At 35.9% G+C, this 16,334-nt stretch overlaps 1 protein-coding gene and 2 pseudogenes across 3 annotated transcripts; 1 reads left to right on the top strand and 2 right to left on the bottom strand.

Annotated features, from left to right (window-relative positions):
- The first annotated feature begins 1,294 nt into the window (after positions 1 to 1,294).
- On the top strand, positions 1,295 to 7,129 carry LOC111800187 (uncharacterized; annotated as a pseudogene). The gene is made up of 7 exons (XR_015422254.1): positions 1,295 to 1,571; positions 3,130 to 3,278; positions 3,540 to 4,380; positions 4,485 to 4,553; positions 5,396 to 5,445; positions 5,597 to 5,699; positions 6,255 to 7,129. The product of XR_015422254.1 is annotated as an uncharacterized LOC111800187 (transcript).
- Positions 7,130 to 7,263: 134 nt separating this feature from the next.
- On the bottom strand, positions 7,264 to 14,126 carry LOC111800186 (protein SIEL-like; annotated as a pseudogene). Its single transcript, XR_015422255.1, has 4 exons — positions 13,954 to 14,126; positions 11,862 to 13,871; positions 10,538 to 11,275; positions 7,264 to 10,466 (listed from the first exon to the last, which is right to left on the bottom strand). The product of XR_015422255.1 is annotated as a protein SIEL-like (transcript).
- A 1,075-nt stretch (positions 14,127 to 15,201) lies between these two features.
- Positions 15,202 to 16,287, bottom strand: LOC111801077 (PRA1 family protein B4). The gene has a single exon (XM_023685046.2). It carries the CDS (start codon positions 16,157 to 16,159, stop codon positions 15,482 to 15,484), a length of 678 nt encoding a protein of 225 aa, XP_023540814.1. The 5' UTR covers positions 16,160 to 16,287; the 3' UTR covers positions 15,202 to 15,481.
- Positions 16,288 to 16,334: the final 47 nt, after the last annotated feature.

The following is a 16,334-nucleotide window of genomic DNA, read 5'->3' as shown; positions in this document are numbered from 1 at the left end:
ATGTAACAGCTCAAGCTCACCGCTAATAGATATTGTCCTATTTTGCCTTAGTTTTCTAAAACACCTACTTATTGAGGTGCTATTGGACAAGGAATGTAACAACTCAAGCTCATCGCTAATAGATATTGTCCTCTTTTCACTTTCCTTATCGGGTTTCCTCCTAAGGTTTTTAAAACGCGTTTTGTTTTCTAAGGAGAAGTTTTTACACCGTTGTAAATTGTAAATAATGTTTTGTTCCTCTCTCCAACTGATGATGAATCTCACAATCCATCCCCTTCGAACTTCTCTCTAATTGATGTGGGATCTCACGATCAAGGAGTTGAACTACCTTCTTACCTTGAGGGAATTGAGCATGAAGACAGACTAGTCAAAGCCATAGAATCCATATTGTTATTATTTGAAGACTAACGAATCAGTATCAGCTATAAGTCGAACCCTAAGCAGAGAAAAGTGTCTTGTTAACTTTTTTCAAGCCAACGTCAAGTGTTGACCCTAAGGTGATGGTGCATCGACTCATCATTGACGTAGACTTCAAACATGTATAACAAAACGATCCTTTAACCACACTCGAAATGAAGTCATTGTTGAGATGGACACACTAGAGAAAAAGTTTATTTAAAAAAATTCACAACTTTCGATTGCCATCCCTGTGGTGTTAATTTGGAAGATGAACGAAAAGTGGAAGGTATAGATCGACTTTATCGACATGAATAAAGTTTGTTTAAACGAAAACTTCCCTTTTTCTAGAATCAACAAACTCGTAGATGCAACTACTAAATACAAATATCATGTTTCAGAGATCTTACTCTGAGCCTAATCAAATCCATTTGCTTGTTACGGACTAGAAGAAAACCTCATTCGTCACCAACTGAAAACTTTATTGCTATAACATGATGCCTCTCGATTTAAAGAATATAGGTACGACATCTAAAAGGATAATCATAAGATGTTCGGTCGTCTCATTGGCACTGACGACGTGTTGGAAAAAAGTTGGAAGGTCAACCGAAGCCAATCTAGCGGAAGTTCAACATATATAAATTAAATTAAAAAAGTTGGCATTGACGACGTGTTGGAATACAATATAGTTTCATTTTTTTTTAATTAGTCTTACTTATTTCTTTAACCTTTGAAATTTAGTTGTTTCAATGTTTTTCCCTGACCGTTAGATTGCAAAAGTTGTGCCATTGATTCCGCATATACGCGACACGTGTAGTCACACTGATTTATACTATAAGCACGGAACACTTGATCGCACCCTCCACGTTTCTTCACCATACTGAGAGTCCCTCTTCAGCGCGTTGAGAAGCACCTCATTTCGCGCCTTTTCTTATTCTTTTTTTGAGATTTTACACAGTAAAGCACAGTCGCTCTGTTCGCCTCTCTCGCGATTGTGAGAGAGTTCTCGAGAGAGTGAAAGGAAACTTCATTATCGCCTGAAGAATTTCATTTTAGATTTTGTGGAAGTAAGAGTTGCCAGATATTGTGATCTCTTATCCTAATCCATCGCTGTGAAAATTTGCTTTGTTCCGACGGCGAGGTCTTCATTTGTATAGTTCGCCTCAAGACGGAAGGTACGTCCAGATAGCGAGAATCTCGTTTGATTTAGTGGTTTTTTTATTATTGAAAATGATTCGATATTGTTCTCGTTTTATAGTTGTAGCCATGGATTTCTGGTTTTTAGTTTATTAGAAGTTAGCATTTAAGAAACCTAGTGATATTTGAAGTGCTTATTCCTGTTATCGTTCTTCTTCCGAAGTCTGGTTAGTGGTTTGCGAGTGATGCTCGCAGATTTGATGCCTTAAAGACGATAAGAACTCCTGGCGAAGTCTGCTATGTATTTTGACATGCGCTTTCGGATGTATCATTAGGCACTTGTTCATATTAGTTAGATAATCTCTGGAATTTAAATATTTTCTTCTGAAACGAATTGTACTCTGCATTTCACTCTAGGATCAAGTTCTCAAATACCTCGTGATCGAAGAATTGTTCATTTCTTTCAGATAACATGTTTTTCCTCTCCTGTGCTTAATATTTTTATATGCTTACCGTTTGGAATCACGCCAGAGACCTTCATGAGTACTTTCATACTGTCATGGTAGAAGATTCGCTTTCGGATGTATCATTAGGCACTTGTTCATATTAGTTAGATAATCTCCGGAATTTAAATATTTTCTTCTGAAACGAATTGAACTCTGCATTTCACTCTAGGATCATGTTTTCAAATACGTCGTGATCGAAGAATTGTTCATTTCTTTCAGATAACATGTTTTTCCTCTCCTGTGCTTAATATTTTTATATGCTTACCGTTTGGAATCACGCCAGAGACCTTCATGAGTACTTTCATACTGTCATGGTAGAAGATTCGCTAATTTCTCATTAGATTTTGTAAATGTCGTTATTTATACAATTTCTTGTTACTAATTGTTTCTTTTGTCCAGCCTTACAATTTACATTGTTTTTGTTTTTTCCCCTCTATTTGTGGAATTTCTGGAGTTCGGGAAGATCTTTTTGCATTTTGACATACTTTTATGTTTGTACTTTGTAATCGGTGTAGTTTCAGTTGTTCCTTTTGTGTTGCACGTTAATGATCCTTAAGCATTTAAGTGTTTCATTTTTACCTTCTCCTCACCGAATCATTTTGACATTATTATATAGCATGCTATATAAATACTGTGTGATCTCTACCTTCTGGTGAACTCAAGTCATCAGCCAACTATGAATCAACTTTGACCAAATATGAATCACCACACAAAAGGTCAATTTGTTATTAACATTATTAGTGTTCAGTTTTCATACTTCTGCTAATATTTGCTTTTTTTTTTTTCCTTCTGCTTCCGTCAAATAATTTTACGCTCTTCTTCCAGCTTTGTAGAGCCAAAAGTATGTAAAAAATAAGTTATCTCGACTAGATGTGGTTTTCCACTTCAGAACCTACTTCTTCTTTTTACATGTTTTCATAGCAGAAATCCGGAGATAGTTAAAATGGACAATGAATGTAATTCCAGGGGATGAATTTGTTGTGCGGGATGACACGTGTGACTTTGGTTACAATGTGCAGTGTATTATTTTAGTTTATGATTTTGACTAGATTTTTTTTTTTCACTCCTATATATGCCTGAATGAATTCAGGAAAGAGAGCTCTATATTTCAAGGCCGGATCTTCTGCTTGATTGAATGCTGCTGCAGTGTCCAGAATTTTGAGCTAGTGTGACCTTGGAAGCGTAACATTTGGATGTACAAACAGCATATGAAGGAGTGTCTTTCCAGCCAGCTTTTTGGTTCGTATCCCCAACTCAATTGATATTTTCTGCTTTTCTTTCCCTTTTTCTTTTACTTCTTTTACTGGTTTATATTTACACTTCAGCGCTTTGTTAGCTTAAAGAACATCATTTATTTTATTGGAAATTACACGGTGATATCCAATACTTTGTTCTTCTTCCAATTTTCCTTCCCTCTTCACTCTATGATTATCCTCTTGTTTTGTTTCGTTTCGTTTTTCTGCCCTTTGATACTAACATCTCTATTTTCCATCTGTATAGGTTTGCCTTCCCAACACTTTTCATATGTGTAGAATATCGATCCTGGTTTGCCTTTGTTTCTATTCAACTATAGGGAGAGAAACTTTTCATATGTGTAGAATATCAATCCTGGTCAGACGAATATTAATCCATATGGGTGGACTACTGATGGTTCAGAGAGAACACTTTATCCAGCTCAGGTTTGACCAGAAAATTTCCATACTTGTGTTGTCTCTCCTAAGTCGCACGATTTTAAAGATACTCAATGGTCATCACCAAGAAAATGCGGTTCACAGTCTTGTTCGGAAGCAGTGCCAACCTTTGTTAGAAAATCTGTTCAGACCTATAATTACAACTATGCCCCATTCATTTCTGGTTTGGGCTAGACCATGCTCAGACAAATAAGTTTATCTCTTTATTAGCATCTCAAGCCGTGGCTCCACATGTACCACAATTTACAATGAGGTGGAGACTTTTTGTACAGGCCTCCCCTCCTTGGAAATAAGGGATGAAAGTGAAAGATCAAACCACAAAATTCGGAGGAGCACTTTGACTTGGCAAGTCAAGTATCAGATGCTGTAGATGTTACTTCCTCATTAGACGCAGAAAACAGTGCATTTGGTGCTCATTCTGATGCAAATGAGGCCAATGGAGAGGAGAACTACCGAGTATTGCATAAACTACAACTGCCTATAATCATGAAAATCCAGTGTTGCCTTTAACAAGTGAGACAGATCATACTACCCTTAATAAGGACATGAATTTGGAGAATAATGGTAGTTTCGGTGAACCAATAAAGTCCATAGAGAGCAATGAAGAGGACTTTGGTTCTGTGACTGAACTTCAGTCTCTCATTGCTAAGGTAGTTACGGTATTGCATATATGATTTATATTTTTACGTATCTCTGAATCACGGCGTCTAATGTGTATTTTAATACTTCATCTCTCTGGTTGTAATTGGTTCAGGAGATACAAGAGCTAAAAAATTCTAAAGCAGATCAAGCTAAGAAAATAGTTTTCTTGGAGGAAAAGCTGGTACGTTTCTTTCTTTTTTTTTTTTTTTTTTTTTCTCTTTATCTCTCTTCTGCTTGTACGTGCATATGCTTCTGTTGCGTGGTTGAATAGTGAGCTTTACGTTTTTGGCGGTGGTTATGGTAGTGCATGGCATAACACTGGTATTGACTTTTGCTCATATTATCGGATGTCTTTGTTTGTGTAGTAAAATAATTTCTCTCATTTTCATTTTTTGTTGTTGAAGTTGGATCATATAACCCGGAAACCGATGATTGGACTATGTGCCCTTCTGTAAATTTGGCCAAGGGAAGCCTTGGAGGAGTTAGCATTGGTAACAAACTATTTGCTGTTGGTGGTGGAAATGGCATTGAATCCTACTTAGATGTTGAAATGCTTGACTTAGATCTTGGACTATGGATTTAGACAAGGTCCATGCTACAAAAGGTAAAATGGTTATTTCTGCACGTCTCTTATGTTTAATTTTAAGTTTATCCACCTTCTATCTTGTTCCAAAAAATAAAAATAAGTTTATCCACCTCTTTCATAACACATGTTTCATTCGGTTAATTTTGCAAAATAGTTCTACCAAGTGTTGATTATGAGAAACAAATTTGCTTGGAGTTTTCTTTTCTAGCTTAATGGTAGGTCATTTGCCATGCTCGACTTAACCTCGGATATAAATCCATGCGAGGTCAATGCTACCGAGTGAAAACATATTCTTTGGCCAATTTGTCTACTTACCTTCTTAACCATTGCAGTTGCATTTTATCTGTTCACAATTTTTTATTCTCTTTTCTTATGAGATGTCAACAATTTATTTTCACTGCTTGATTATTTTCTTCCGCGATTTGCTGTTTCGGCAGTGGAGCTCAATGGCGTGCTTAGGTGGGCTTGATGGCAATGACTATTTGAAGTAAGATATCAGGACTTCTTATCTTTTTTTCTTTTCTTATCCATAAGAGATTTAATCAACGATCTCATTTGTTGCCCTTTGCATTCAAACTTGAGTTGGCTTGAAAGGTACAAAAATAGTTTTCATGGTCTCCCAATCTCTGCCTTTTCAGAACTGCTGACAGATTTGATATCCGAGAACATTCGTGGACCCAAATCCTCAGTATGAATGCAAAATGAGGATAGGCCATTCTTTGGTTACTTCAACGAGAAACCGTAAGCCATTTCTTGCACTACATTTTCCATGTTTTGTTTACTAGCTTGTGTTTAATATCTAGCATGTGGTAAGTTCTTTTTTCTTTCTTTCTTTGTTACATATAACTCTCCTGTGAAAAATACTTGCACTCTTTATTTAGATCAATCGAGAAGAGATTACACTCTGTAGAATACTACTATACTTTGCTACTTGAGACTAAAAATTTCTAGAATTTCTAGGGGTGATAAAAACATGGGTAGGGTAGAGGAGTATTTATAATAGATGGTACACAATTTATTCCTAAAATTTTAGTTATCTCTATTTCATTTTCTTAAAATATTTACATCATTTTTCTAAAATATATAAATAATAGGCTCATACAATTATTGGGTAAATCTCTAAAATATATAAATAATAGGCTCATATAATTATTGGCTAAATCTAATTGGGTTAGGGAAGATATCTGAACAATGAATAGATTAATGCTACACTTGCAAGCATAGTTTATAAATTTTCACATCCATGTTGGTAAATTTGTCAGGCCCGTATTTAATATTCTATACCGTACTTCGTAGTTATGGTCTTGGGGGATTCGATGGAGATTCCATGGCTTCGAGCGTTCGAGTATCTCATCCACCTTCGAAATTGTGGATCGTTGAGGAACCCATGAAAAAGACACGAGGATTGATATGCAGCAGCTGGAGGCATCAATGAATCCATGTGCATAATTGTGGCGGTAAGTTAATGATCTACCATATCCCTTCGTTCAGTAACTCCGAAAAATCAGATTTTCTTATAAAATAATCACAGCGATACTTCAAAGTACATTGCTCTGCTTACCATGAGGTTTGAATTTAAATTAGAATTTTTTGTATTAAAATATTTAAACCATAGATTATTATTATTATTTTTTATACGGTTATAAATTATTATTTAAAAAAACGAATATGTGCTGTGCCATAAATGGAAGTGGAAGACCCTACTGCTATTTTGCTATATAGGTTGAGAGTTAAAGGGTGTGGCTGGCAGGAAAAGACGTCGAGGGTTCTAAAGAAAAGCTCTACTTGCACGGTAATTTGGTAAATAATACTGAAATTCGATAGCTATGAAGATTTTCTCTTGAATAGAAAAGAGGCGGAGGCGTAAGTTACCGACTATTGATCTCACACATATTTGACTAGTAAAGTTTAGTCAAAATTGTTTGACAACTATTTTTATTTTTTATTTTGAAAAGTTAAAAGCCCATCTGATTTAGAAAATGTTTGTTTTTTGTTTTTTATTTTGAAAAGTTAAGCCTATGTGATTTAGAAAATGTTTGTTTTTATTTTTTTTTATTTGTTGAGTAGAAAATTTTGGGTTATGGAGTAGGCCTATATATAATATATATAGTAAATGACTATTTATGATAAAAAAAACAAATAATAGAAATATATATGTTATCTAGTAAAACTATATATACTATAGGCACGCATCTATTGTTTATACATAGCTGAAGTTTTCTACACGGTACATACGAAGTTTATATATATTTGAAGTTTTTTTGCTAGGTTATAGTACCATATTTGTTACGGTACATACTTGAAGTTTTTTTGCTAGGTTATAGTACCATATTTGTTACCGTACATACTTGAAGTTTTTTGTTATGCTATGATACCATATTTGTTACCGTACATACTTGAAGTTTTGTGCTATGTTATACTGGAAGAGTTTTTGCTATGTTATGGTACCATATTTGTTACCGTACATACTTGAAGTTTTGTGCTATGTTATACTGGAAGGGTTTTTGCTATGTTATGGTACCATATTTGTTACCGTACATACTTGAAGCTTTCTGCATTCTCTTTTATTATACATACTTGAAGTTTTTTTGCATTCTTTTTGTACATACCTAATTATTTATCTCTTCTTTTTCTATATTATCTCTTCCTAAGTTTACTCAGTTTTCTGCTTTCTTTGTATTCTCTGTATTTTCAATTCATGTATTCTCAGTTACTTGCTGCTTTTCTTGCTTTTTCTGTATTCTCAGTTACTTGCGACTTTTCTTACTTTTCCTGTATTCTCAGTTACTAGTTGATTTATTTTCTTGTTTTTCCTGTATTCTCAGTTACTAGTTGATTTATTTTCTTGTTTTTCCTGTATTCTCAGTTACTAGTTGATTTATTTTCTTGTTTTTCCTGTATTCTCAGTTACTAGTTGATTTATTTTCTTGTTTTTCCTGTATTCTCAGTTACTAGTTGATTTATTTTCTTGTTTTTCCTGTATTCTCAGTTACTAGTTGATTTATTTTCTTGTTTTTCCTGTATTCTCAGTTACTAGTTGATTTATTTTCTTGTTTTTCCTGTATTCTCAGTTACTAGTTGATTTATTTTCTTGTTTTTCCTGTATTCTCAGTTACTAGTTGATTTATTTTCTTGTTTTTCCTGTATTCTCAGTTACTAGTTGATTTATTTTCTTGTTTTTCCTGTATTCTCAGTTACTAGTTGATTTATTTTCTTGTTTTTCCTGTATTCTCAGTTACTAGTTGATTTATTTTCTTGTTTTTCCTGTATTCTCAGTTACTAGTTGATTTATTTTCTTGCTTTTCCTGTATTCTCAGTTCCTGCTTTTCCTGTATTCTCAGTTCCTGCTTTTCCTGTATTCTCAGTTCCTGCTTTTCCTGTATTCCCAGTTCCTGCTTTTCCTGTATTCTCAGTTACTTGCTTCCTGTATTCATGTATTCTCAGTTCTTGTTTTTCCTGTATTCTTAGTTACTGCTTTTCCTGTATTCTCAGTTCCTGCTTTTCCTGTATTCTCGCTTTTCCTGTATTCTCAGTTACTTGCTTCCTGTATTCATGTATTCTCAGTTCCTGCTTTTCCTGTATTCTCAGTTACTTGCTTCCTGTATTCATGTATTCTCAGTTCTTGTTTTTCCTGTATTCTTAGTTACTGCTTTTCCTGTATTCCTGTATTCTTAGTTACTGCTTTTTCTGTATTCCTGTATTCTCAGTTACTGCTTTTTCTGTATTCCTGTATTCTCAGTTACTGCTTTTTCTGTATTCCTGTATTCTCAGTTACTGCTTTTCCTGTATTCTCGTATTCTTAGTTACTGCTTTTCCTGTATTCTCGGTTCCTGCTTTTCCTGTATTCTTGTATTCTTAGTTACTGCTTTTCCTGTATTCCTGTATTCTCGATTCCTGCTTTTCCTGTATTCTCGGTTCCTGCTTTTCCTGTATTCTCGGTTCTTGCTTTCTTAATTACTGCTTATTCTCAGTTCTTGCTTTTCCTGTATTCCTGTATTCTCATTTACGTATTCTCAATATCTATATTTTCAGTTTTTGCTTTTTCTATATTCTTAGTTTCTGCTTCAGTTTCTTTTTGTATTCTGTTTTCTCTGTATTCTCAGTTTCTGCTTTGCTCTTCTTGTATTCTCAGTTTCTGCTTCAGTTTCTTTTTGTATTCTGTTTTCTCTGTATTCTCAGTTTCTGCTTTGCTCTTCTTGTATTCTCAGTTTCTGCTTTGCTCTGCCTGTATTCTCAGTTTCTGCTTTGCTCTGCCTGTATTCTCAGTTTCTGCTTTGCTCTGCCTGTATTCTCAGTTTCTGCTTTGCTCTGCCTGTATTCTCAATTTCTGCTTTGCTCTTCTTGTATTCTGAGTTTCTACTTTGCTCTGCCTGTATTCTCAGTTACTGCTTTTCCTATATTCAGTTTCTTTCCATTTGTGCTTTCCTGCATTCTCAGTTTCAAAGTATTTTATGAAAATGAGTTGGGTAAATAATTTCATAAAATTGATAATAAATAATGTTATCAAATATGCTCCTGACAATTTATCTTGTAATTTTTTAAACTCCACAAAAAAAAATTAATAATTTTATTTATAACGTTGACAAATGATGCTTACCCAATTAAATGACAAAAGGTTATGTGTGTGAGAGAGATATGCTTAGGCTTAGGGTAAAAATGATAAATAAAGTGTATTTCATTATTAAATTATAAATTAAGAGGTTTGAAATGAAAACATTCTAAAATGTTTTCTCCCGTATAATATCGGTAACGACTTCAATTTTTCTTCCAAAGCCCATATATAGAAACAAACTGAATCATCCTTAGCTAGCTAAAGGTTCTAAGCAAGCCCACATGTAATTGAAATTGAACAAAATTATGATAGTGCTGTACTCATTTAATCATGAACCTATTAGCACACAATCTTTTTAATGATTTATCCTGTCAGTGCCTCTAGCCAACCACTGCTTAATTAATTGTGCATAAAAAATTATATTGAAAAAAATCGATAGATTGTGTTGAGGAAGCAAACAAAGAAAAGTCCAAGTTTATATATACGTGTGTATGTATGAATATGTATATATAAATCTAAAAATTAGACGCGATTGCTCTAATTAATTCCATGTTTCTTTCTATAATGAGTTCGAGTAATAATAATAAAAGTGCAACCAAAATTACCAAGGAATAGCGAATTCACATACCTGGGAACATATTGCCTTTATTGCATCAGTTATTGCCAAGGTTATGCACTCTCATGTCAACGCTATTTATAAATGACAAGTGTCAAGGTTAGCAAAGCCTTTAGAAACAAAAACAACCAAGTGTGTAGGTTTCTTTTATGTTGTTCTCGAGAATAAAATATTTGAAGATGGAAAAAGGAAATACCTTTAAAAGAATGATTAATACGCAGAGCTTTGGATGTCCAAGGTATCTCCAGGAGCAGTAAGCATTTGAACTATATATAAGATGGATAAGATGGATGCCTTACACTTGATATTGCTGATTTTCTTCGAATCTCCATAACAATTTCTGCATGACGGAATCATCGTTCTTTAAATATTACAGACTGATATTCTAATTGAGCCCTACGCAAAACCAACCTTCGTTGATCATGGAAAGATATACGTCCTTCTCTTTACAAATGTGTGCTGGATCACGTTTTGGACCTCCACGGCGTTCATTAACTTCAGCATTCTCAAACCAACATTCAAGTCCTAGCTATAAAATGAGAAGCTTTTGGAGTTTCTATAGAATGGAACAATATATGTAAAATCTCTAACCTCGTCACAGCCTCCCAAGGGAAGGAAATCCAAAAGATAAACTGGCTTGTCATGTTATCTAAAGTGATTCTAAGCCACAACTTCCTCTCACTTGGAACATTGTGTAGGATAATTTGGCAAGGAATACCAACGGGTAGTAGTCCTGGAACAAAATAGAGGGGGTTTTCATAGTCATTATTATCTGGAATCACTAGTTCTGCCTTGACGGGCTCAAGTTTTTCGGAAATTTCTAGATGGTTAAGGGTGAAAGATTTAACCAGTTTTCCCAAGTCAAGTGAATTGCAAGAAGATTTAGGAGTAATGGTGCCTAGCTTCGACAATCCTATTTGAACTTCAGATACAAAAGTTGATCGAAATGTACCCCTATATCTCCCCATGCTAGCTTTCCCAATAAGAGTTCCCATTCTTCAATTCTACGAGGACTAATGTTTTGAAGACATCAAATTCCATACCTTTGCAGCCAGCTTCTTTATCTTGAGATACTGCATTGTAAAAGCTAAGGAACCACTGTATCTGTCCGTTTGATACGTGAATACTCCCAATGCTTCCTTGCAAAATCTGCAACGACGAAAATATGAGGAAGTAAGACCAAAGATGGTCAAATATGAATACTTGCCTGCCAATGATTAGGATGAGAACTAAAGAGAAAAGGATAAAGCATTTTTTGGAATGATGAACAGAATAAAAGTAAACCTCCATTCCATGGAAAAACTGTACCGACACTACGCAAAAACAAACATCCCCCACCCCAATTAACTTCCAAAAGCCACCCCAACAAGTGTTTGATACACTTGGAGTATAGTGACTAAAGGCACGATTTAATGCAACCAAAGGGCAGAACAGAACATAGGTAGCTCAAAAACTTCTATGATCTATCCACTCTGTTATTTTGCCTTATCACCGAACACTAAATTTTTCTTTCCACCTAAGATAAGAACAAAATTTCAATAGCTCAAAATTTTCAGGGCATTGGATTGTTTATCTTTTTTCAAAAAAAAAAAAAAAAAGGAACATTGACTTTATCAGCATAGGCAACTGACCTTGTACGTTCTAATAAAAGCTTCATAGTATTACCATACGTAAAGAACAATTCATTTAGTGTATGACCTCAAAAAAAGTTCAGCAAAGTAATTGATATACAAACCTCAAAGTCTTGCACCATAGTCTTGATAGATTCTATGGCATCACCATCTTTGAGCTGCTGCACATGTATCTTGCAGGCGTCTTAAGAGAAGCAATGGCAAGTATATCTGATTTACAAGACGGGATTTCATTCTGTAAAGCTTCTATTCATTTCCTGGATTGTCTTTTATCTCTCTCTCGAAAAAAAAAAAAGCCAGTGATTGTCCACTTAAAATCATTTAACACTGCAATCTAATAAGATAATGCGTTTGCAGGAGGATACTGAGAATCATTATGGTAATGGTAAGGTGCTTAAACAAGCAAGATGAAAAACTATCAACGAAGGCCTCGTGGCGTAAAACATGAAGAAACTACAAGATTAAATTTAGAAAAGAAAAGCGTGACAAGAATGATTGATTACAACGATTTTGGAGATATAGGGGTACATTTCAATCATATATACAAACATAAGTTACCTGATAGAATTCATCTTCTACTCAAGACTCTCTAGGAGAAGCTTTATAGAAGGAGATCCTCGGAAACAATTTCAAACTTCTTTATTGCATAAAACGCATTAGCCCTGACCTTCATGCTCATATCTCTCGTCATGGAACAAAGATGATATTACCAATACAGATATCGGAAGAGTCACTTTGTAGCTACAAGTTCGAAAATCGAAGCACTCACTTTAAGCCTTAACTCAAGGAAAGCACTTCCTAAAGTTCAGTTAGCATGGGAAAATAGCGATCACTTCCTTAAAGTTCTCCTAAGGAAATGTGACCTGTCCACGTGTAAACACTATTCAAAGTGTAAAGTTCTAAACACTAAACATGAGAACTGAGAGAGACGGACATGGAAAAGAGAAATCGCATCTAAAGTTACACACAACCAAGGAATGAATACCTAAAACCGAGTCGTTTCACCGCAAGCAAAGAGAAAAAGCCTATCCAGAGACAAACCAGGACTAGGTCCAAGTAAGTTTGTCAATCTGCACACCACACTAATGGTATCCAAACAACTTTGTTCTAATAGTAACAGTAAGAGTATTCATACATGAGCATTGAAAAGACAGAGACAGTCGTGAACATGTGAAAAAGTCACAATGTACTCTAAATTCTTCATATTTTTGTTCTCAATCTTCGTGAATGAGAAACCAGCTTCATCGAATGGATGAGTGCAAGAGATGGAACTACCTATATGGAATGGATAATCTCAACCAAGCAATCTAACGAGTTACGGAGAAATATTATGTATCAATACAACTCTAGATGAAAATGATATCTCAAAATCTAGTTAAGAACAGCACCGTAAACAATAAATGATAACTTCTTCAAATGAGTAAATATCAACAATCCAGAGAAATCAACAGCATAGTACACTTTAAACTTACGTTACCGAATATTTCATCAGACAAATAGTTTCCTCTCTGGACTATGCGCCGCAACCATTAGATCTCAGGTGATGACCTGTATCAATCTCGAAGAGGTGTTACTGCTAAAGGAACATGATATTCCGTGTATATATCACAGTAAATAATTAGTGTTCGTCATCAACTCATCAAACATCTATGTATATATCAAATAGAGGACTATGAATCTTAAGGAACAGCGACTTACTACCGAACTGAAATCACTTCATAACAATCTTCATGTTGTAAAAACAGAATCAATGAAGAGAGATCTGGAGAACGAGTGTCTTATAATGCGTATCGCAGATGATCTAACAAAATGTTCCACGTCGTTTAGAAGCTCAATAGCACGCAATAGAAACCTTCAATCATGCTGCCGTCTTCGAGAACTCTATTCCACAAACCTGCAATCTGTAACAGCTTTTCTAACATAATGATACGGATCCTTCGTAAACCCTAGGAAAACAGTGAATAACTGCGATGGCCTTATTTGGAACCTCTCGGTGTTATTGTGAGGCCAAGGTCTGATGGACGCTGAAGGAACAAAGCAAAGCGAGAAGAATGACTGATCGTCGAGTTCGTCAATGACATAAACGAGTTCCGGATCCCGCTCCGCCATTGATGCTGCGAAACAAAGATTCAGCGATATAGCATTTGATCGCCGCGAGGATCGTCAAGTCGAAGTAGAGACAGAAAGGTAAACAACCTGAATCGAGATCGACCTTGGCTTGGTTCTCAACTCTGGCACGATGAATATAGAATTGGTTGTGGCCTCCTTGGTTCCGTCCGCAAACAAATAGCACGGAAAGGGAATTGCAGAACCTTGAAAGAATGGCGACGGAGAGGGATTGGCGGGAGAATGAACGCAAATGCGAGGCAGGACGGTGATTTTTTTTTAAATGCATCTTGAATTTTGTTTTTGCATTTAAATAATTTTTTCCCATTTTATTTAGGCGTCTTTGCTGACTTGATTAATTAAATCAATTTTTATTTTTAATAAAAAAAGTAAATTATTTATTTTTAAATATTAAATTAATATTCACTCCTCAATTTAACATGTTTTTCAAAAGTTATATTCTAAGATTTAAAATTTAAAATAAATGTATTAATTTTAGAATTTAAAATAAATGTATTAAGAGGATTAATGATCTAACAACAAACAGACTAATATCTAAGAGTTGAGTTTGAATTGAATTCTCTAAGACCTAATTTACCATTGTTCTTTCACGAGTCACTAGCTCGTCTCCTTAAAACTTATACACAACTCATAAAACAGATCGAGTTCATGTAAGGTCATAAATTTGTGTTGTCGAAATCGATAAACACAAGCTATACACAACTCATAAAACAGATCGGGTTCAAGTAAGGTCATAAATTTGTGTTGTCGAAATCGATAAACACAAGCTTGATTGGATTTACATTAGGTTGTTGTAGTGGGTTTAAGATTTATAAACGTGATTCTTGTAGTGGGTTTAAGATTTATAAACGTGATTCATACACTTGGCACATAGTTTCGAGATCGAGATCGAACCTACGTCGAATGAGAAACTGTGAGCTTCTAAAACCTCCTGTCAAGCTATAATAAGGCTACAATTTATCATACCCCAAGAATCCACTAACCAAACTCAGAGGGCATAGATTTCAGTTTCTATAAGTTTCTATAATCTATTTCTTGGCCAATCCAACCAAAACTATGCCAACTCAAATTGAATAAATCATGACATTAGAAAATTTGGTAGCTTAATGTTCAGCAGATCCCCTTAAATGATCTAGCTGCTGGATCGGAGGAGAAGATGAACAATATGAACAATATATTCCAATTTACGGAAGAAATGAATCACAGACCCAAATTTCTTTTTGTCAAGCACCCCAAATCTACAAATCAAACAAGCATATCACAAACCACTGGCATGGAAAATGTGCGAAGAACTCCAGAACTTGACGAATAGGACAATTAAGAGAACAGAATTCCACAGTGTGTTATAACAAAAATCGAATACAAGACATAGCGATATCCATAGTAAAAGAAGAGAGGGAAAAAATTGAACACATAGAAATCGTATGCAGTATGATAATCTATCTTAAGGTAGAGAGCAGGTCGTTGATATGAAATTTTGCACAAAACAAAAAAAGAAAAATATAGCTGTATCTTATTTCGTCTACGCCAATTTTCAAGATTCAATGCCTTTACTGATACCGGAGCGAAGGCGATTCCATCCCTTGATCTATTCAAATCACGTGCGAGCAGCCACAGGCACGGCGGCAGCGGCGGCGCTGGAAGCCGCGCTGCTGAAGAACGAGAGGAATCCGGTGGATTCAGTTACTTGTTCGTCGAGGAAGAGATCCTCAGGAACCCTAAACGCACCATGGGCACAGACCAGACCCACACCGACCATAAGAGCCGAGACGAGGACCGATCCAACACTGGTGAGGAACACGACGAACACGCTGAGCAAAACCAAGAGAATTAGGGTTTCGCTATCCTTGAATGTGCGGCCAAATAGAACCAGCGGCTGATCCGACGGGCGGAAGAGGTAGAGGAATAGCCACGAGGATAAAAGCCCAACCAAAAGGAGAAGAGAAAACGGATGAGAAACGAGGGAAAATCCGAGGATCAGAGCAACCACAGCGAGATAATTGACGCGAAAATAGGAGTAATTCTTGCGGATTCGCAGAGTCGCTTCGGAGAACGACTCAGGCTTCGAAAAGGCCGTCCGATCCGCAACTTCAGCCCATGATCTCTGCTGGGAGAGGCCGTGTCGGAGCGATTCCGTTAGGTGGTTGATGAAGGCGCGAAAGGCCGGCGTGGTAACAGGGGCTTGAGATTGAACAGAACCGCCTGAGGCAGCCGCGGGGACGGTGCCGGATTGAGGATTGGAGATTGGAAGTATGGCCGGGGAGGAGGAAGCCATTGTCGGTGGATCTTGAGACTATTGGAAAATGGTAATCGCAGGCGCGAGAGAGGAGATTGTTAACGAAGGATGATTCTCCCGTAATTTAGTCGGAAGGGAAATGAAGGAAGGAAACTGACGATATAAAGCCTCTTCTGCCGATAAATAGTGGAGAAAAATGCGGTCGGGCGGAGGT

The sequence above is a fragment of the Cucurbita pepo genome, chromosome 8 (assembly GCF_057944985.1).
Source record: "Cucurbita pepo subsp. pepo isolate OVF chromosome 8, ASM5794498v1, whole genome shotgun sequence".
Classification (NCBI taxonomy): Eukaryota; Viridiplantae; Streptophyta; class Magnoliopsida; order Cucurbitales; family Cucurbitaceae; genus Cucurbita; species Cucurbita pepo.
The sequence above is the reverse complement of the archived record's forward strand: the minus strand, read 5'-3'. Positions and strand labels throughout refer to the sequence as shown.

Excerpts from the sequence above, each read along its gene's own strand:
- LOC111801077 (XM_023685046.2), bottom strand. The coding sequence starts at position 16,159 with ATGGCTTCCTCCTCCCCGGCCATACTTCCAATCTCCAATCCTCAATCC.